The following is a 21,960-nucleotide window of genomic DNA, read 5'->3' as shown; positions in this document are numbered from 1 at the left end:
GGGCGCCGTGTTTTAAAGTTTATTATGCTTTTGAAGCACCTGCTGCAGTGTTTCTTTACCCCCAGCAATTACCAGGCCTCACATAAATGTCAAGATAACTCGTGTGATTAATAATCTTCCTGGAGAGAGATCAGCATTTTGTATAGTTGAGGTTTTGACTTCGGTGAAGTTAGTGTAGAGGGTTAACATGCCTGCTGCAAAGAACCTGTACCAAGTAGATTACAGAGTGCGTATGATGTAAACAGATCAGCAGATTACTGCTTTCAAAAGAGATATCCTTTTGTTACTTGCAATTTATAACTTAAAGTCCTGATATAGAATAGTGAGCTATTAACTTTCATCCTAGAACTGCATACACACTGCAAAGTATACATTATTAGAGCATTGATTAATGTTGCAAAAAGGGATAATTTGGCTAGAAATCGATTCTTATTATTAAAGAAAACTCCCAACTAGGCTGTTTCTTTTTCGACTCTGCGTTTGTGCTTCTCCACACAAAGCACTCTTAAACTATACTGCCTACCAGTATGGATGACATGTGACTCCCTACACTTTTAGTCCTTTGGCTTATGTAACATTTCCTATACACTGATTACACATGCATGATTGATTGTCTCTGTGTAATGTGTGTGTGATGCGAAGTGCTCGGACACCCTACACTGGTATGAGTGGCGCTATATAACTAATTCAATGCATCTGAGAGAGTGTGGTTATGGAGACTTGGTCACTGTTAAAGGGTGCTAGTGAGAGAATCCGTGGTGGAGGTGGTCTTGGGGGGGCGCCAACAAACACTGTCGCACAGGGCGCCACCAGCACTAAAGCCGTGGTCACCAACTTTAGCAAATGTTGAGGCAAAGTCTGTTTAAATGGAATTAATGGTTACAGCCAATAAAAGACCTCTGATTTGTCGTCTGTAATGCTTCATCTCGGTCTGTGGAGGGAGCTGTCATTATAGTCCTTTTTCTATGTCCATGGCAGCTGTCAAATAGTCCTACCTTTATGTCGATGGTTACTGCAAACCGTAGTCCTACTTCTATGTCTATGACCTGTCCCCGTTTTTTGTTTTGAGAATCTGGTCACCCTAGAAAATAAGAACAAAACATCGGAGGAAGGTAGCTTCCCCATTGTTTTCAGTTGAAAAGGATGACATTTTAAGTAGGGCAAGGACAAATAACTACAACCATTATATTTTGCCATAAAAGATTCCAGACACTATGGGTACACTTTCGCTTTTAGTGAAACACTCGCACTAATACAAGCGTGCAAGTAAGTAGATAATGAGCAAATGGCATGATGATGAAGACAACCATATTTGAATCAGGCAAACGTCAAACGTATCCTTTCACCGCCACCAATCAGATCCAGTAGCGGCCGTAACTAGGATTTTCGTGTTGCCTAACCCTTACATGGCCGCCTCACAAGACACTTCTTATTTCCGATGATAGACAAGTCTGCGTTTAAAGAGGAGAATGGCCTCTCTGAGGGTCCTGGAGCTGTATAGCGGCATCGGGGGTATGCACTGCGCTCTGAAAGGTAATAAGTATACAAACGAAGCCAGTTGCTCAATTGTATGAGGTTCCGATCCTTTTTACCATAGGCATAGAAAAAGGACTATCGAAAAGTCATTCTACCACTTTGCTAACCGTGGCGGACATGTTGATATGGTGAGTGTTTATGTTCATTTAAATGTAGGCATCTGTGTGACGATAATTCTCATTTCTGTTATTGCCACTTGAAAAACCATGTGAGCGTTTCTAATGTCATATCAAACGCCTGAAGTTATTTTATCTCGGAACAAAGATAAGGCAATCTTTCAAGTGCACATTATACATTTTGCTTTAAATACTTGCATTACGACTGTAACTGCTCAATATTTTGTAACTTTTGTTGATAGTGATCTTGGTGTATGTACAATGACTTTTTAGGCCCTTTGCCTTTTCGCGTGTACCCTCCGTTGATATGACACTTGAGATCAGATGAGCTAGACGTGGAAAAAACACCCTCAGCTAGCAGCACCCTGGCGAGGATACAGTCCACTTCAATGGCCGTGCTCTGTTCTGTTGCTTGCAGATGGGTTTGTAGGCGTTGTCAGTAAGAACAAGGTTGGGAGAAGGATAGAAGTGATCCTAGGATGTGGATTATGTCTGGCTTGTGAGATGGGGTTTTGACAGTAGCAATACCAGCAGAGCACGTGGAAAAAAAATCTTTAAGAAAAAATTGGAGATCAGCAGTGTCAAAGACACTTGTTTAAGCACTTGAAATTTTAGTTTTTTCAGAAAATCATTATTTATTAATTTGATACAACTTTTATGCTTTCATTGTACGGCGTGGCTCAATGCATTAACAAAACCCAAATACTGGTCATGTGGCATGGTGTTCAAAACATGTGAGCTTGGAGTTTTAAGCCATACGCTCTAATCGCGTAGACCACTTCTCTTTGAAAGGATTCAATTTTGAGCCCACCCCAGCTTTTCTCGTCTCACTTACAGAACTGCTCTCCGAAGCCTTTTCCCCATCCACAGCCCCTCTGACTAATTATAAATTAAACCTCAACTTGTTTTCTGGTGTTATAATGTTAGTCAATTCACACCACTTTCTTTAAACTTTCACTGTTGCCCACTTTCATATCACAATGTCAGAGAACTTAATAATGTGCCATCAAAATAGCCACCCACAACCTAAGCTCTGGGGGAGACTCATATCAGAGCATGCACTATACAAGAGTCCTATGTGGCATAACTCGAGGAGCTGAGTTAGCGCCATGAAGTAGACATAATGGTGCCATTGGAAAGCCATACAACCCTAGAAATAAACAAAATGTATGCAGATCTGTCGCAGACCCTTAACTCCGGGAATTTTACATGTTTAAATGTGACAAATACAACACTGTATGGGTGAACCTCATGGCGCTGTAATTACTTGTGCAGCGAAGCGTGTAGTGCTGTGTTTGGGCCCAGCACAGGTCACACCAGCCTTGCCCGCTGTAGTAGGCCAGGAAGAGGTGTCTCTTCCCCGTCTTCTCCTGCACCCATGTGTCCTCAGGATGCTCGAAGCCAGCGCGGTATGTGCTGTGGGTGGTCTTTGCGTAAACAACAATGGGGTACCCGGTGTCCCTCAGAACCTGGGTATGGATATGCAAAAACAACAATGGTTCTGTCGGGCATAAAACTATTCCTTTCAGAAAGAACTTCTTTTAATCTATTTCAGGGGTGGAATGTTTAAAATAATCTACTTGGCCAAGGGACAAAATGCCACTGAGATCTACATGTCCTGTAAAATCTACTTGTCCCACCTACTCCCGTCCCTACATCAATTCCTGCCTTTCACCTTTAAACCGGGAGTCTGCTTCACCTGTGAAAGCAAAGCACCAAGCTTGTAATGTGAGCCTGGTGTGGGCATTTATTTTTTGCAGGTTTTTGATATAGCGCAAACATGACCGAAGGCGAGTGCTTCTAATGAACACCAGTTACATTTACACAAGGTCATCTTCATGTTATTTAGGCATGGCCAGATTAAGGGAACTGCCCAGAATTACTGGATGTTTAGCAACGCTGAGACTCAAACGTGCTCCCAATGTTTGAAATCGGTAGCTCTGGCTGTAACTGGTGGGTGAGGGGTGGTGGACGGGAGCAGGGTTGGTATGTGTGTGTGTGTGATTGGCATAGAGATGGTGATTGGTATTATGGTGATGAAACAGCCCCACTCTCTCTTCGCAGTAGGTGACTATTTGCTCCCTTTGCCCAGTCTTAAGTCTGTGACAGGAGGCCCTGGCCCTACTCCTTCTCATGCCCTGTTCTGAATACTGCATGTAGGGGGCAGTGTGAGCGTAGCGGTGGTAGCAGGGGCAGTGTGAGCTCCGTAGTGGTAGCAGGCACAGTATGTGAGGCTGGAGAAGGTGCTGTAGGCTCAGTGGTCAAAGAAGTGCATCATAAAAGAAAGGGCTCTGTCAGTTATGCTGCACAGAAAGGATGCAGGGTGAATGAGTCTGGGGGTGCGGTCAAAGCAGTAGCAAAAAAACAGCAAAATATTTTTTGGGTCTTTCACCTTTAGGTAGTGCTATAATGGACAGCTTTAATGAAAATTAAATGCAGGTTATAAAAGCATCTGCCAGTTTCTGCATTTATCCTTCAGTTTTATCACATTCCCGTGGCATGGTAGCATCGCTTGGCTTGTCTCCAATGGAACACACTTTGACTTATAGCTCTCTTATCTGTAGGCTGTCCTCCTCCCCTTCTCTTGTCCTGATGAAGACCCGCCATGACTTCTTAATTAAGCCTTGACAGGGTTGAAACGTCGACGATCCCACACGGTTCAGATTTATCGAGTCTCTGGGCTCAAATGAATGAATCACTTGTATATCTGCCAGAGTCATTGTTGTGTTTTAACACTCTGACCATCATCATTCTCTTCCATTGTACAAACTGTATATTTATTCACCTTGTATATATTATATGCACCTTATTCCCACCACTGCGCACCAAATGTCATGCTAGCACACATCACGTTAGATTATACTCTGTCCTGATAGCCTTGTTCATACTTTGCAAATATATATAAATGCTTTAATTTATATAAATACCAGAGTACTTATCAATTTGTGTCATTGTTTTGTTGTGTGTTCCATTGTTCCAAAATTCTGTGTAAATCATTGTTCGTAGTTGCAATAGAAATAACGTAAAATAAGTTCTTTCTGAAAGGAATAATTTTATGCCCGACAGAACCATTGTTGTTTTTGCATATCCATACCCAGGTTCTGAGGGACACAGATTTACCCCATTGTTGTTTACTTTAACTGGTGCAGGTGCTTACCTGCGAGGGTTGTTTCGCTCTGATTTATTGTCCCATGGGAAAAGATCCCTTAATGATAGCACATCAATTGAAATATGTCAGATAAAGAAACCCTGTCCTACAGTGAAGAGTATATCACCAAACTTATTCAGGAACAGGGAGCGTCCAACTTCTTACTAGGGACAGACACATTACCATTGGACGCAACTTTGAATCAAAAACTAGCTAAGATTGAAAGACTTGAAAAGAAATTAATTCGCTCATGCCTTCACGGCCACGTGTTGACTTAATACTTACAGGCGAATATAATTCCGAAAGGCTTGCAAGTTAGAAACGAGCCAGTGATCTTCATAGACGTCCCTAAATTTAGAGAGGGGTTTAGTTACGTTGCTAATAATTGCTCCAGGCTCTGGATGGTGCTTGGAGTGGAAACAGCAATTGAATACGTGAAGAAATTGACCCAGGAGATCGCTGATTTGCAAAAAGAGATCTTGAAGATACTGCTCTTTCCAGCGGCCACAATTATGATGTCCAGTCATGGGCGGTAGGCACAATTGCCCCCTGATGTCAGGAGGATTGTGTGGCTCCAGGTAGGCTTTGACAACATTGTCCTTGATGTTCTTGCCTCTCTTGAAGGCAAAGGCGGGATCTTCGGAAGTGTTCAATTCACTAGCCACCAGATTCCAATACCTTTTCACAATCTTTTTTATATTGTTGCTTTTGGCTTTGAAAGTGGTAACACAGACCATGCCTCAGATACCCATCATTATTTGTATGTCTCAGATAATTCTGACAGAGCGATTGGTTCGTGTTGGGCGATCTATGAGTGAACATACATATGTTAATTAAATGTACACTCAGGTCCTTCATTATGTCATTGACCTTAAACTAATAATGTGAAGTAAAGTGGCCCACAGTGGAAACGTACCCGCCGTGGTAAGGGAAGCTCACATGGCCGGGTAATACGGGCGTGGAAGATTCTGAAATAAGCAGGATATTTACATTAGGTAGGGGTGGGCGACTAATGACAAAAATAAAGAGACCGTAGATTCCTGGACTACATACAAGCCGGGAACCCGCTCTGGGGGATTACCTGCGGCAAACAAAATAGACCATTGAAAGCAATCAGTCGTATTTGGAGGGATGAGTTCAATCCTGTAGGAGACGCCAGGCACAAGTCCTTGTGCAATACGGCCTTGTCCTAGCAATCACAGGAGCCACTGACAGGCTTTCATATAAGCAGCGCTCGGCGTACGTGCATTGCGATTGCAATGTACGGTCGGGGGCAGCAGCTAGATGCCATCTGACATGACGGTAAATGTCAAAGGCGACCATTGTCTTCGGATTGGTGGTGACCAGCGTGAGCAAGGAATGTAAAAAATGCACTACGTTAGTCATATTAAAGCGTCAGGTGCTGAGATGAACAGCCAGTGAGTCACAAAATGACCATATTGTTTAAATAAGCTTTGGCATTCGTAAGCACGACATTGAGTAATATGCAGTGTTTAACAATTGTAAACCAGCAGTAAATATTATACACAGACACTCAATGTTATATCTAGGTATATACTTAACAGGTAGGTAGTTGTCTGTTGGTGATTTGCGGCGGATATATTGTTCACCCAAAAACAGTACTGTTAGTCATGCGGCAGGACTTAAGTCATGATTTAAAGGCGCATGCACTGCCCAATTAGAGAAGCGGGCCGGTAAGACACCACACACGTTAAAGTGACTGTGAGCTGCTGCTGACAACAGGGATGTAGCCGCCATTGTTGAAGATAAAGAGCTGCATGTGTTTTGCAAAATCAAAATAATGCTTTAAAATTGTTAGGTGAGCAGTGCAGCACAAAAGCAGGGCACGTGTCTGCCATGTTGAAGATGAAGCGCAATGTGAAGTATTCTAAAAAAAAAAAAAAAGAATGTTTGTTTGTAATAAAAAAAAGGTGCTATCACCATATTTAAAGATATAGCACAACGTTGCAGAGTGCCGCAAGCGCTTTTTGTTAATATAAAGCATCCGCACAAGCTCCCATAGAATTGCCTGTCCATAGCAAATGTTTTTTAAAAACGGAGCTGCCACTATATTTAAAGATAAAGAGCAACTGTTAATAGAAAGCAAGCTGGAAGGATGGAGGGAGTCAGCAGCTGTAGCCAAAGAGGGGGAGGCAGCATTAGCAAATATGAAGAGCAGCTGTACGAGGAGAAGGAGCAAGCGTGGGCGAGAGTGAGTTCCGGAGCATAAAATTGCAAAAAAGGGTAAAAGAGTGCTCAGACAGTGATAAATAACATGACGAGTAACACCACATATAACGGGCAGTCCTCATGGAAGCTTACAAAAGTAAACAAACATTGAAAATGCAATAGGTCTCGCCCTCATTTAAGTTAAAGCAATTCGGTTTGTAATTAGGTGGCTTTCTAGCTTTGCTTTTATTAGTGTTTTTCAAACTTTCAAGTATATAACATGCATATGTGTGCATATATGTATGCATGCATTTATATTTGTATTTATATAGATATGCAGATGTGTGTATATATATATATATATATATATATATATTCACTGAAAAAACCATAGGTTTCACGCATGTTATAGTTAGCGGAAATTTTACTGATAAAAAAACCAATGAAATTCCCCCGTTATAGTTAGTGCAGGCAACTATAACTCACGCGACCGCAATCCTCTGCTGATGCTAATACTGTATTTAGACACTTATTTGCCCATGTCTTCTTCCATAAATTTTTAGCTATACATATATTACAAATATTTTTTTTTCATAAAGACACATATGTAATCAGCAGAGGATTGCGGTCGCGTGAGTTATAGTTGCCTGCACTAACTATAACGGGGGAATTTCATTGGTTTTTTATCAGTAAAATTCCCGCTAACTATAACATGTGTGAAACCTATGGTTTTTTCAGTGAATTTGCAAGGTTTTTTAAATGCTAATTCCTAACTATAACGTGTGTGAAACCTATGGTTTTTTCAGTGAATTTGTACGGTTTTTTAAATGCTAAGTTACTTTACGCCATTCGTGGCGTGCGCGCCCACTTAACGCAGTTCGTTCCGTGCGCGCACGGTGCGCTTCGCGCACCGTGCGTGCGCAGTGAGCACGCGGTGCGCTTCGCGCACCGCGCGCCCACTTTACGCAGTTAGTGCCGTGCACGCACGGTGGGCACGGCACGTCACCGTACGCGTACGGTAAGCTTACCGTAAGCTGGCTCAGATATATATATTGATTTAAAGGCTATTTTCTCAGGAACTACTGAACAGATTTACATCAGACCTACAAAAGGCACTTCCTTGACCTGAGGACTACCTCTCTGCCAAATTTCAAGTAACTCTGTTCAGCCGTTCGGGCTGTAGCTGTGTCTAAAGGTCCTATGGAAAAATGCATGGGAAAAACGCGTTTTGGGACCCCCCTTTTATCTCAGCCCCCACTTGACTAATCCCCCCGAGACTTTCAGGGTAGTAGCAGAGCGTAGCGCCCCATTAGTTTTGAAAATTTCACGAGGATTCGTCGACCGGCGCCAAAGTTATTCCAAATAGAATGTTGCGGATTTCCTATGGAAACAGGGTCCTAACTATAACTACCTACTGGCGACCGCCAGTAGGTAATATGTATATATATATATATATATGTGCGCGTAGAGGTAGAGGTAGAGAGGTAGAGGTAAGAGAGTAGTAGAGAGAGAGGTAGAGAGTAGAGAGTGAGTAGTAGAGAGTGAGTAGTAGAGAGAGAATAGAGAGTGAGTAGTAGAGAGCCGTAGAGTGAGTAGTGGAGAGTGAGTAGTGGAGAGTGAGTAGTAGAGAGTGAGTAGTAGTGTAGTAGAGAATGAGTAGTAGAGTGTGAGTAGTAGAGAGGTAGATAGAGAGAGACAGGCTCTGAAGATGAAACCACACCTCTTGTCTCTGAGGGACATCTGTGTCACTGCCCCAGGGCAGCAGCTCTACAATAAAAGAGCAAAGTGAAAGCACAGCAAGGCCAAAAAAGGGAGGGGCAGGGTTGCTTAATGGATGGGGGAGGAGATGGGGGGGTGGCTATTCTTTCACTGAGCACAACTGTGCCTTGGCTGGGGTTTACGTCGAATGACACGGCTCGGGAGTAAACATATAAAGTAAGGGAGGGGCTAGGCAAGGGGACAGGAGGCACTCTGGAGGGGGAACAGGGGCTAAACATGCAAAGAGCAAAGCCCTGACTGGCGTACCCCAGGTAATATTCAACCAGTATTAAGCAGCACCAATGGGGCTGCCCAGTCAATGCCTAGTGTTCTCAACCGCCCCCAAGCTCTCCTCACTCTACCTACCCTCACTGCTTTAGCCCCAAGCCACGTACTCCAGGATCTCGTTACTGGGTTTCATATGCTCAAAGCGACGGCACCCTCCACGTCCCTTTCCCTATCTGCGCGGCTTTTTCTGATAATTTCCTCCCGATTCCTCCACTCTGGAGGGGCCAGCCTGCGTAAGGAAACTGCAGCCTCAACGGGTTCGGCCGGCTTCGATCATGGGCTCTAAGCACCACGCCGTAATGCTCAAATGCGGCAGACGCTGCTTGCCTGCCTCTCTTTGCTCCGCCCTCGCTTCACTCTCGCACCGCTCCACACAGGCGAGACAAAGTACCTTGCTAGTCGCTGTGACGCTTGAATGTGAAAGCACTCCACAATCCCCTTCCAAACTACAAACAAGCGCTCGACATGACGTTTTCGTTTTGCTTTTTCTGCCGTCCCACTTGGACGGCCTCGCCTGCTAAAAGGTTTCTTTTCTTTATGAGGCCATGTGTTTGGTCCCATAAAGATAAGAAACCTTTTGCGATGCAAGGAAGGCAGACGAGTCCGTCCAAAGGGGACGGCTCAAAAAGCCGAACGAAAACGTCACTACCAACTCTTTTCCAATGGCTGGCCACCGTTTAGCATAAACGGTGATGCCAGCCAATGGAAAAGAGGGGCGGGGCTTAATGCCCTTTTCACAAAATACCCCAAATCATTAATTCTCGCCAGCGAGACTGCGCATGTGCGCAGCCTACGCCAGGCGAGACCTAAAAAGGAGAAGCTAGTGACCACATTAACCAATGAAAAGTAGGCATTATAAAGGACATTAAAAAAAGCAAATTAGAAAGATTGGTGTTGCTTAAAGCCCATAGCCTCAATACAGTATGACTGGAAGAGACAGCACATGCGCTGCATAGGCGAGGCCTAAAAAATATTGTCTTTTTGTTTACGATTTGATATTCTAGAATGACCAAGGGCTAGTGGTTGAATGATAACTGGTGTAAAATTGTCAGAAATTGTTACATGGCAATTATCCATATATTTGCTCAAATAATCAGTTTCTGGAAGAACTCATAGAGCACTAAAATAAATGTATCTTTTTTTATTTGCTCCTGTAGGATTAATCTCAGAATTGATAACATTTAGAGTTTAACAGTTTTTTTTTAGGTTCGCCTGCACAGTGCTAGTGAAATCTATTGGTAATATAAATCTTAAAAGTGGCTTTCATCCTACCCTCATTTTTCATTGATTTGCGTGCTTGGCACTTACTTTTCCTCCATTTCTATTGGCTGTTGCTCTGTTGTTCTTGTGTGTTCCTCTTATCAGTATCCCCTGGCCCAAGTACTGTTTTCATCCACGTTTGTGGACTTTTTTATTAAAGGTTTTGCTTTCACAGAGTTTGCGCTGTGCTTCTTTTAATTTCACTGTTGTATTGTTCATTTGTATTTGTCAGTGTCGCTCCTCACAGCATTTTGTATGTTCATCATCTAATGCATTTTAATTTCCTATGTTTGTATAAACTCTTTGCATTCTATCATTAAAATGCACGTCTTACAATTAAAATACGCTAAAGCGTGAGGCTGAAGTTAATTTGGTGAAGGTATTTACAAGCTCCTCGCTGCTGACAAACAGAGAAGTTGAGAAATACAGGTTTCCTGACACATTTTTCAGTGCGTAGGCATATTCTATGCATGTGCACCTGAGCAAATAGGGCATCAAAATATGGAGAGCTCCAACCAACAGAAAATCTTATTTTCAAAGGCCATCCACGGTGCCTTACACAATCCTCGGTTATTCATTCCAGACCAGGCTTACTTTTAGACACGTCATTCTTCTGCTTCTGAAAAGGTATGCAGGTCAAAGAAAGCATAGACTGTTTCAATCCCTTTCAGATGGGCTATATTATAGACATAATCCAATGAAGTTCAGGCGCTGACCTCAGAGAGTCGTTTTTTTTGTTTGTTTGTAATTCCGGCGTTGGTTGCCATGGCTCTAGTTCGATTGTTGTCTGTTTTAAATATATGGCATGGAAGAGCAGGAAAACCATTCTGCCGTAGCCCCGCGGGTTGCAGCTCCCGCGAGGTTCATATGACTCGCATGGCTGAACTTTCGTTTGCCCAGGTTTGTGCATGAGTGTCCGTGCATTTAAGCAGCTGTAAAAAGTTGCTTGTCTTGTTTGTAAGTGTTTGAAAGCATAAACTATTTCCTGTATGTAATCGCATATGACTTTGTTGTATTCACAAGGTTAAATCTCTTTTGGTGTTTTTCACTGTTGTGGATTTCACTGCATATATCAAGACTAATACTGCATTCATTCTGGGTCAAGCTACGGTCGGAGTGCACAATATTTCACAGAATATTCATAAAAACAATTTCATAGTTGCTCTTTCTTATAAGGAAACTCATTCCTCTGTACCGTCAACTTAGATTGCCTCACAAAACATTTTTGTGACTTGAACCAGTTACAGATTCACATGCTTATCATACTTTTTCCAACTTGTGGTTTGCATGGAAATTTGTGGGTGACGTTTTACCAAACCACATGGTGTCAGCAGGCGCCTGTCATACTCTTACATTGACAGAAATCCTCCTTGATTTGACTCCCCTTTCTCTACCTCGCTCACATCATTGTTCTTGCAGGGCAGGGTGAGGGTTATAAATGTCATAATTTTCTCATGCACCAATTAAAGCAGCAGCGTCTGTCTAGCAAGTTGATAAACTATGATTCCAGGATGCTCCTGTCGCCAATTAGACACTGGAAGCACATTTCAGTTACTTTGTCGGGTAGAATGCAAAGGAGTATACGTCACCCACAAGTTCCTCGCTGGCAGTGTTTACAGAGATTTCAGTTTCAAAATCCACAAGCCATATGGACCACTCTCTACACAGACTCTAACCCCCTCATTCACAATACTGATCTACAAGCAGTGAAAGTTCAGGTTTTTCTATTATCTGAGCAAATCTTTAGAATCTTGCTGAAATTTTATGTCCTATATTCTTTACTCGTTTTTCCAGTTCTCTTCTTGAGGCGGGGTGAGAGCATTTCACAGCTCTTTGCAAGTTTAGCTCATTAGCTTGCTCGAGTATGGCAAAGCCACACTTCTCAGGCCATACCTCAGTGGGATTCTGAGTCTGTTCTCTTCCATTGTGTTTTACAAAGCTTTGAAGTATTGCTAGAAGGTTGTTGTCTGTTGTGGTTTTCCAGGTGGTGGTTGACTTATTTGAGTCCAGTTCTTTACACCTCCCTTCAAGAACATTTTCTTTTCTTTTTTTTTTAATGTTTTGTTATTTTAGTGATCATTAGCCCATTGTTTTCTATTTAAGAATCAGGAAGGTTAAATTCTTTAACACTGCACTCTGGACTTTTGCCAGTGCCTTCTCTATATATTTGTTCAATAGAACACCTGCTTGGCTCCATATGATCTAGGGAAGATGTGTGATTGTTCTGAATTTGTGATTAAACCAGAAGCTATTTTGTATGCTGGCAGCACATGTGTACGTATATGCTTAGTTACAAATGATAACTAAATCTACAAAACCATCATGATATACCTTGTCTGATGATCCTCACCTTTTGTTCAAGGCACAGATTCAAACAGTGATAACCTTAGCTTCTTTTGCCCTGAAACACCAGCAGCCCCAATTGTCGCTGTTTCTCATGGAATATGTTCTTTCCACCTTTAACTGATTGGCCTAAATGGAGTATCCCAAACATATTAATGTTTATTGTACAACATTGCCATACATGCCAACATTTGGAAGGAGGAACATTTAAAAAAAGTAATATAGGGACTTTATTTTCCACATTGCCTTGAACTGAAGTGGGGCCAATTTTAGATGCAAAAAAATTATATTAAAGCCATTTTGGGCTATTAAAATTGGGAGTCTCCCGCGTGAAGCGGGTCTACTGGCATGTCTGCATTGCACTGTTTCATCCCCTGTGTTTTACCTGCTTTCTCTATCTGTACCCTTGCTTTTCCTTGTGTATGTGTTTTTAGGTCTTGCCTGGTGTTAGCAGCGCGCATGCGCTGAGCTTGCTATGCGAGGGCCTTTTGGAATCAATACGGATTCCAAAGCGTGCATGCAGACGGACAGAAGATGTGCACGCGTGGCGTGGTATTACACGTGACATCTCTGCACAACGTGCGCATGACGCGCTTGTTTTGCCCGATACTGACCTAACAAGCATTGAAAATGCAATAGGTCTCGCCTTTAATTAAGTCAAAGCCATTTGCTTTGCTAACTGCTATACAATACCATTAGCAAAGCAAATGGCTTTAACTTAATCAAATGCGAGACCTATTGCATTTTTAATGCTTGTTTGTCCTGCCCTTGCATGCTCTGCTAGAATGTTGGTTATGTTTAGAAGGATTGCATGCTGATCGTTAGGTCATTCCTATCGCAGCACTCCTGTTTTGATAAAGTAATTAATTCCCTGGTAGGTCTGACCTCTGCCATCCTGGTAGAGAGACCCCTTACCGCTGGCTCTTCTTTTCCTGTTATTTCCTCGGCCGCTCACAATGAGCTGTTCCATTCTATTTGGAGAAACCTCGCAGAATGAACAGGCCAAGGTAAGATCAAAAGGCTGCTTTATTAGGACAGGTATGCAGCTGAAACTTATAATCAATGCAAAACATTGAAAAACCCCATCTCAATAATACAATAAATTGACCTCTCCCCTCTCAACCTGCACAAATCCTCAACAAAAGATGCTAATATTCAGCACGCTCCCCCTTTCATTTCATTCACTGTCCTTTCACACCTACATCACCCTCGTGTACTCCTGCTAACATCCCTCCTGCAAGGCCCCAACCCTTCCAGCCTAGTGGGTGAGCCCTCTGCTGGTCTGCCACCTGTCCTAAAGTGACAACTAAAGCAAGCCCAAAAACAGAAACAAGAAAACAGTTTTTTAGCCAAGAAATGAGGGAGGGAGGGAGGAAACAAAGGAAAGACTACACCGACACTTCCTGCAGGATCACCACGCTCCTTGCAATGTGCTGTCATATTCAAGGGGATTCTAACTGCTGCCAACACCACGCACCTGCTGACAAACTGGCCAATCCTTTAACCCCAGTGGCCTGTACTGTGCCAGTCGCCCGAAGTATCCATCACTGGACATCCCTTGGGAAGCCATCTCTGGGAGCCCACATTGTGCTTCATGGGGAGCTCACATTGGACGGCATGTTAAACATTCTCTCTTATCAGCGTTGCTCCTGTATGGCGCGTTCCTAGCTGACAGGTGCGCCAATGGCCGGGGAGCAGCTGAATGTGTGTGTCATTGAGCACGTTTGTATTTCAGAGACTTCTTGCTGCTAAGCACGTCCATGACTGCTGCAAAGAGATTCTAGAGAGTCCAGTGATGCAGTTCAAATTTGTCCTGATTTAGGAAGGATGTGACATTACTGGGTGTATGCAATGAAATAACAAATGGTGTGTGACCAATCAGCTCTAGTAGAACTAATTATAGTAAGAGTGTTGAGAACTCATGCAAAATCCATGCACACCAGTGGTCATGGCATGTAGGATATGAATCAAGTGTTATTACTGCAGTGTTAATAATCCATGGCAGAGTAGAGTTGGCAAGAGAACATTGTGTAAGCAGTCTGTAAAAGAATGATTGTATCTCACTCTCCCACAAGAGAAAACAAAGAAAGCACGTAAGCGCTTTTGAAGTGTCTTTTTTCTTCTCATTTTCTCCTTGTTGCATTTTTCTCAGTTGTTCATCCGTTACCAGAATGGCATGGTATTGAATGCAGTAGAAATGCCTGCAACATTTTAGATGTTTAAGGAGCGCATAGTGAAATATGGTCGCAGTGCATAAGATGTTTGAAAGGCACCTTCGGGCCATTAACGGTTCAAAGCAAGCAGTGCTTTGTAATTGTCGTGGATTAAAAAGGAGGAAATTCTTTGGCCATATATCACATTTTGAAAACGAGAAAGATGAACAGGATGTGTACATTGAAGGTTAAAAAAATGATGGATTCCCCTTTAGTTCCGCAGTAAGCAGTCGATTTGGAGAGAACAATTTCTGTATACCGATACAAGACTCCAGGAGAAACAGTCACAATGGCAATACTAAAACTGTTAGCGGCAACATGTTTCAACAAGGACAAAGATGACATGATACAAGACCAAATAGTCATGCGCATGACATGCATGAGAAAAATTACTATGTTACTGTGGTTCCATTCTGGAGAAAGAGATTTCCATTATCAAAAGCAAAGAACAGTCTACTAAAGGTATTCATATATTAAAACAACCTGATGTGCAACAAGCTGACATGAATTTCAGTTGTAAAAATGGGGAGGGTCGCAAGAGCAACAGTGCAAATAAATGTCACGATAATGGTACGCACAAGGGTGAAAGTATTGCCCTACCAATTGTTTCTCAAACCCATTTTGCTTTAGCAAAAAAAAGCATAATGCAAACATTTTGGAATTGAAAGAACATTTAAAAAAAAAGTTTGCAAAGCAGCACAGGCGAGAAGGTTCATGAATGGTGGAAGATCAGGAGGATTTATTACATACAGACTAATTCTTTTGTGGTTGCAGTCGTGGCAAAGTGGGACGAAGAGATTCAGCCTAAGTGTGATGTGCAAACACATGTAAGTGTATTTTGGACACTGATGACAAATTACCAATATTGTAATGTAAGAAGAAACACATATTAAGAATTAACAGGAAAGTAAGAGTTGAGATTCAGCTGCACTATGACAGTTGCCTACGAGGCCCTCAGAATTAATTTAGATGGGGTTAGAAAGCAAAACTACATTTTGAATGCAGACATGCTGTAGCAAAGGTTTATATGGTAGCTCGAGGTGTCAATATCCTTGGTTGATTTGACCACCTGCACTTGTTAATTAATCCATGCAACCCCCCCTTTGTGTCTAGTGTACAAAACGACGAACAATAGTGACTCCTTAAGCTTTGTAAGAATGTTTTGCAACCACAATTGCGGACTCAAAATACTCCAGTTTACCACCCTTCTCAGAAGGGTGGTAAAGCACTCGCAAACGGGAAGGGGTCCCCTGTGTACTCCTTCCCGTTTGTGAATACATGCACAAATATTTGTTAAGGGCAGGCAGTGGTTAAATGAAACTCAAAAGTTTCATTTTTTTAGGGCTCACGCCCTAGTGTTGCAAAGTGCAGCATTGCTCGCGCAGGCGACAGCCCTTTTGTAGGGGGTTTTAAAACGAAGCCTGGAATCGCACACGCTCGTGCGTGTGCTTTTCCTTTTGGCTTCCGCGATTGGCCTTTGGTGCATGTTTTTCCCAAAGACTGCACGCAATAGGCCAAAGGCGAACGCATTGCTCCGCCCATGGCCTATTGGTGTCTATTACACGCACCAAAGGCCATGTGGTTTCAATTATAGTGCCCAGACACGGGCGCGATAATTGAAAACACATGTTCGCTATGGCGCGCGCGCCCCACTCGCGGTCCTCCATTTTTTCAATAGCGATCACTTTCGCGATCGCTTTCAGTCCCGCTTGTTTAAGTTGCAGTGACAGTGAAATCTGGACGTTTCTCCAAATTTTGCAGTCTAAAGTGCCTGTGAGATGCAGTTCTAAAAGGTGGGTGTGAACCACAAACACAAAGCCTGTATTCTTTACGTACGTTTGATTTGGAAAAGTATATGTAATAATTGCAGCCTTTTATGAGGTCTGGGTTTGACAGTGCAGTTTGATGTTTTCTATTTATACATAGTGGGATTCCGGTCTATTGCTACCAACCATTAGCACATTAGCAAATGGCGTTCCGATCAGAGCTGCATACTTTTGAACTGGGGAAGCAGGTTTGAGTCTCGGTGTCGGGTCAACATGCTGTGTTTCTGGGCAAATCACTTAATCTTCCAACGCCTCAAAAAAAAAACGAAAAAAAACTGGCATAGTGTTATGTAACTGGTGTTTATGTAAAGGCCTCCACTGCTCCTGCGCGGACTTCGCGGTATAATCAAAAACACGCTTTCTTGAGACACTGCCAACAACATGTTGGCTCGTCTCAAAGGCGTTTTTCCTGTCACCTAATGCTATTGTTTGGATGTATCCTTTCACCTCCAACCGAGTCCTTGCTATCAAAACGCCGGAAACTTTTACATCTCCCTGCCTGTCCTCTGTGAGCTCGTCATTGCAAACGCATGCACAAATGCACACTTGTTAGATTTCATGATAGATGTGGCCTGTGGCATTGTGCCAGCTTTACTCGGTTGAAAAGACGTCAGATTCAGAGCTGGTACTTGTGGCATGGATCAATTTGTTGGCAAGGCAACGCAAGCCCTTCTCCAAGTAAACTGCATGACATGCCTCCTTTTTTAGTGCATACGGTGCGTGAAGAACCGGTATTTTGATTGTCCTGCCTCCGTGCTCTCTGTTGAGACTGGCGTTAAGCTTGTTTGCTAGAAGCTCAGATGTTCGAGTAAGGCGCGTGATCAGCCGTTCGCCATGCAGCTATACACAGCTTTTGACTTTCTTGTTCTGTGTTGTTTATTGGAAACAGCTACATCAATAGTGTTGGTTAATTTCGAAATATGCCGTACCTGTAAAATGAGAATTTGCTGAGGCTGCTGGTCAAGGCTAACTGCAGTTCACCTTTTTGGTTGTTACAGAGAAAGAAGTTGCGATTTATTTTTAGTCTGTGTTTGTCATCATCTGTTGACCAAATAGTAGAAGCGGCTTGTCAGCTAAGCACCGTGTCCGGAAGTGCATGTTTTCAGTGGCGTAGTAAAGGTTCAGGTTCCTAATGGATGAATAGAACGTGAGCCGCTCCTCTACGTGGGCTGGTTGTAAAAGCATTGATAACTGTGGTGCAGTGTGTCAGTCACACACCTGGGCCCTGGTGCCACTGCACCTTCAGCACTACTGAATGTTACTTAATGTTACATGAAAAGTACACCGATAGAACCGAGGAGGTGAATGGATATTAGTAGGATAAATCACCTGGTGACGCCTTTTTCTTGTCCTTATGACTGTATAAGGCGTGTTTGATTATTTTCCCTCATTTCTTGATGAACAATGATTCCCTTACCGATCCCATGCACTGTATATTTTCAGGTACCACGTGCCACCTCTTTTAAATTGCTGTTGCGGGCATTTCCCTAGATTATTGCTAAATAAATATTTATTTCATATTTCTTTGCATTATCACCAGGTCCCCTGTTCATTTTTCACTCATGCTCCATTTCCCTTTGTTTTCTCATAAGTAAAGGATGATTGCTTGATTATTTTAAGATCTGGTGCATTTTTTTGGCTCATACGTCATCCCACGTTGGCATTAAGAGCCTGAGTCTAATAGGGAGGGCAGGACACAGTGCCACTGGGAGAGCCCTCTGTGACTGTTACTGCTGCATCTCCAAGTGGGCAGAGGTCCACACCAACTGCACCCAGGGCAGGACGAATGGGCCGCCAAGCAGCCCTAGGTCACCATGGAAACCACAAAGATCACAGACCTTACACTGGAGCCGAGGAGCTACCAGTAGTTCACAGCCTACTCGTTGCAGACGCCTTCATTACACAGTTATCTCAACCTGATAATGCAGCTGCAGCCATGGCTGACACAAATCACATTTGGAAACAAACATTTGCAATGCAATAGGTCTCGCATTATTAAAGTTTGAGCTATTGGTGTTGCATTATTTAGCAATGCCAATAGCCCAAACGTTAATAATGCGAGACCTATTGCATTGCAAATGCTTGTTTTTTAAATGCAGCCCGTTTTCCTTTTAGGAAAACGGGCTGCTTTTAAAAAATACAAAAAACTGCTTTTTTTAAAAGCAGTCCCATACATGGAGGTCTGCTGACCTCAGCAGGCCACCATCCCTGGGAGTGGCAGCCATTCCCAATGAGGTTGCAAATTACAACAGCTTCATTAATAACCATGAGGCTTGCAATTTGCGACCCCATTGGGAATCGCAAACAGTGTCTCAGACTCTGTTGTGCGTCCCAATCAGCGAGTAGCAAATGCGACTCAATTTGCAACTCGCTAATTGGCGGGTCGTACATCTGGCCCTTAGAGTTCTGAATGAGATCTAGTTGTGATAGGGCGTTCATAATGAGGCACTATTGACTGCTCAAAATCTGAAACTGAAGGCAATGTGAGTCAGTGGGCCATAACGGTGCTCCTATTAATTGTTCATCCGGCACTTTGTCTCTCTCCAGAGCTTACACAGTGATATGTGCCATTTGTTATAGCCAATTCTAATTATGTACAACAAAATCATTGTTGTTACTCATTTATATCATACTGCTAATAAGCAAAGCCAATAGATCTGGCTTGTTTTAAGCATATTTTTGTTATTGTGCGATATGTCTGGATGCAATAGCAGAAAACTCAAAGAGGCACCTAAATGTTAGCCAAGCAGCATTCTATGTAAAGCACAGAGTTTATTTCACATGATTTAAGGCACTCTCTTCATCACTTAGGCCATGCACCTTTTAGAGATGACTCCCACCTTTTCCATCCCACTTAAAGCACTGTGGTCCATAATGGACCTATGCTATGGACCGGTAAATCCTGTCTCGTAGGTGGGAATCAAAAAATATGATGTTTAAAATTGTGGAGTCCTTAGAATCAAATCTAAAACTTCTAGAGCAGAAACAAGGAGCGTCCGCTTTGCTCCTTTGTGACACTCACTCTGCAGTGTCTCTGGGAGGGCAGGAGCACAGCTGATGTTACTTGTCAGAATGCAAAGTAGTTCACATAAGTGAAAGAACTCTGATAGCCTGACCTCCTCCACTGCGAGACCCCAGACCATTTTTGTAGGTCCTAGGGTTCTTGATGCTGCTACTCCCTTTAGACGTGAAGCAGAAGTATTTGTTTCCTGGTAAAGTTGATCCAGAAGTTATGCAGGTCATTTGCTCTGTGGTGAAGCAGATCAAGATATACTAAACTTCTGTGGGAGTCAAGCACAAAGTGTGAAAGACAGGTGATAGACAGCAAATTGGACAGCATAGGGGTCAGACATAATAAGGAGGACAGCGGGGAACAATGGAGGCCAGAGGGGTGGAAAGCAATAGGCGGGAAGAGGAAGCCACTTAGATGACAGGGTGCAAGCAACAAGGAGTGAGTGAGTGTGTAAAGCAACACAGAGGGTGTGGGGAGTGAACTTAAAATGGGGAGAAAGAGCAGCGTGAAGGGGGAGGAAAAGTGAACTGTCGAGAGAGCAACAGAAGCGGGTGGGCAGAAGCACACTATGGCGACATCTGGAAAACACATGCACTCTAGCGGAGTGCTTAAGCGAAAAGAAAAAAAGTAGTGGCCTAAAAAATGAGCAGTCAAAAGGACACAAGTAATGAGTTCATGCTCCAGGGGAGGAACATACACAGTAAGAGAATGGAAAGCTCACACAAACTAACAAATATGAAGCAAGCAATGAGAGTGACAATGAAGCTAATCAATGGTAAGAAATAGGCAGACTCTAAGCCCACAGTAAGCCAACATTGCGTCTCTCATCAGACTGCGCAAGTGCTGTATAGTAGGTGAAACCTAAAAACACTATATGGTTGGGGTATTTTGGCCATCTACCTTCAATAAAGACACATTCTGATGTGACCATTAAAGACTGTTACTGTCATTCAGGGCGAAGATTGCCTATATGCTGTGTAAGAGTGAGTTCTCTGTAGTCTGAATACCTTTCAATGAATGCCAACCTGGTTTTGAATCATTTTGTGAGGAAATTTCACCTAAGAACCGACGAATCTGGAATTTAAAATACAGTTATGGGGTGCTTCCAGTGCATGCTTACACCGGAAAGGGGTACATGAAAAATAATGTGGCGGCTGTAAGAAACTGGGTTATTGGTTGAGTGGAGTGTAACCCTACTCAAGCAGCAACTACAATCCTTGTCAGAGCGAAGTCACAGCAAATCCCAAGTTAAGCTGTGGTCAATCCTCTGACAGCATGGCACAGAGCAGTCAGGCTTAACTTAGAGGCAATGTGCAAAGTATTTATGCAGCAGTTCAAACAGTAATAAAGTGAAAACACAACACAGGAAAAATCCCACACCAAATTAGAAAAATAGAGTAGATCTTAATAAATAAAGCAAGACCAAAACAACAAAAATCTAATCAGTTGAACTTGAAATATCGAAGTTGAGAGGTTTCAGGTGATATAGCGCCAAAAAACACAAAGTGCCATCTGTGGAAATCTGGTCACACTAGACTTGGATAAAGTGACAAGTTAAGGTCGTCAGTGATAGAGCGCGGTTCAACCATATGGACCCAGTTAGGCCCAGCGACCAAGACTACCTTAATCCTGGTTGCGTCAGTTCCCGGGAGTTGGGAGGCGAGGTCTTACGTCATTGTCAAGGAGCCTGTTGGTGAGGGGCGTGCGATGTGAAGTTCTGCGCAGACTGGTTCTGAAGTAGCTGCGGGGGTTGAGATGCGAAGTTCTTGCGCTGGGAAAGTCCTCGCAGCAGAGGAAATGCGTTGGTTCTGCTTGGGGGCCGTGCAGCAGAGGAGATGCATCAGTTCTGCTAGATCCACCTTCAAGCCCACTTCAAGGAATAGTCTTTTGTAACCAGCACTTGGACCCTACAACTGTGAGTCCTACTCTGCCATATGGTGCAACCTTAGTACTGGACCCTTCCAGGACTGAGTTGGCACCACATGGCAGAGTAGGACTCACAGTTGTAGCGCCCAGGTGCTGGTCTATCCTCTGAAGTCACTCTAGTGGTCCTTGGTACAGGTTGCAGGTACAGTCCTTCTCATCCATGCAAGAGGGCAGCAGGGCAGCAATGTTTTAGAGCAGCAGTCTAACAGAGTGGCAGTCCTTTCAGCAGCACAGCAGTCCTTCTTCCTAGCAGAGGCTTCCACAAGTCTAGAAGTGTTCTGAGGACAACGACACAATTGACCGTAGAAGTTAAAAACTGTTGCATTTATTTAAAAATGTAGGCATATCATGTTAAAAGGAACAA

The 21,960-nt window shown here is 43.1% G+C and overlaps 1 protein-coding gene across 3 annotated transcripts in view; it reads left to right on the top strand.

The window, feature by feature from the left end:
- Positions 1-1,165: 1,165 nt before the first annotated feature.
- TRDMT1 (tRNA aspartic acid methyltransferase 1) overlaps positions 1,166-21,960 on the top strand; it is a 203,036-nt gene continuing 182,241 nt past the window's right edge. The window contains exon 1 of one of the 3 annotated variants that reach the window (XM_085631510.1): positions 1,166-1,533. In XM_085631510.1, coding sequence (XP_085487636.1) covers positions 1,470-1,533 — 64 coding nt within the window. In that variant the 5' untranslated portion in view covers positions 1,166-1,469. Of the gene's footprint in view, positions 1,665-11,090; positions 11,176-21,960 lie in introns of those variants that run through there. The other 2 variants (XM_085631512.1, XM_085631513.1) reach the window with 2 other exon arrangements.

Source organism: Triturus cristatus, chromosome 10 (assembly GCF_964204655.1).
Source record: "Triturus cristatus chromosome 10, aTriCri1.1, whole genome shotgun sequence".
In the NCBI taxonomy this organism is placed as follows: domain Eukaryota; kingdom Metazoa; phylum Chordata; class Amphibia; order Caudata; family Salamandridae; genus Triturus; species Triturus cristatus.
Note: the sequence above shows the minus strand (reverse complement) of the source record. Positions and strands in the feature narration are given on the sequence as shown.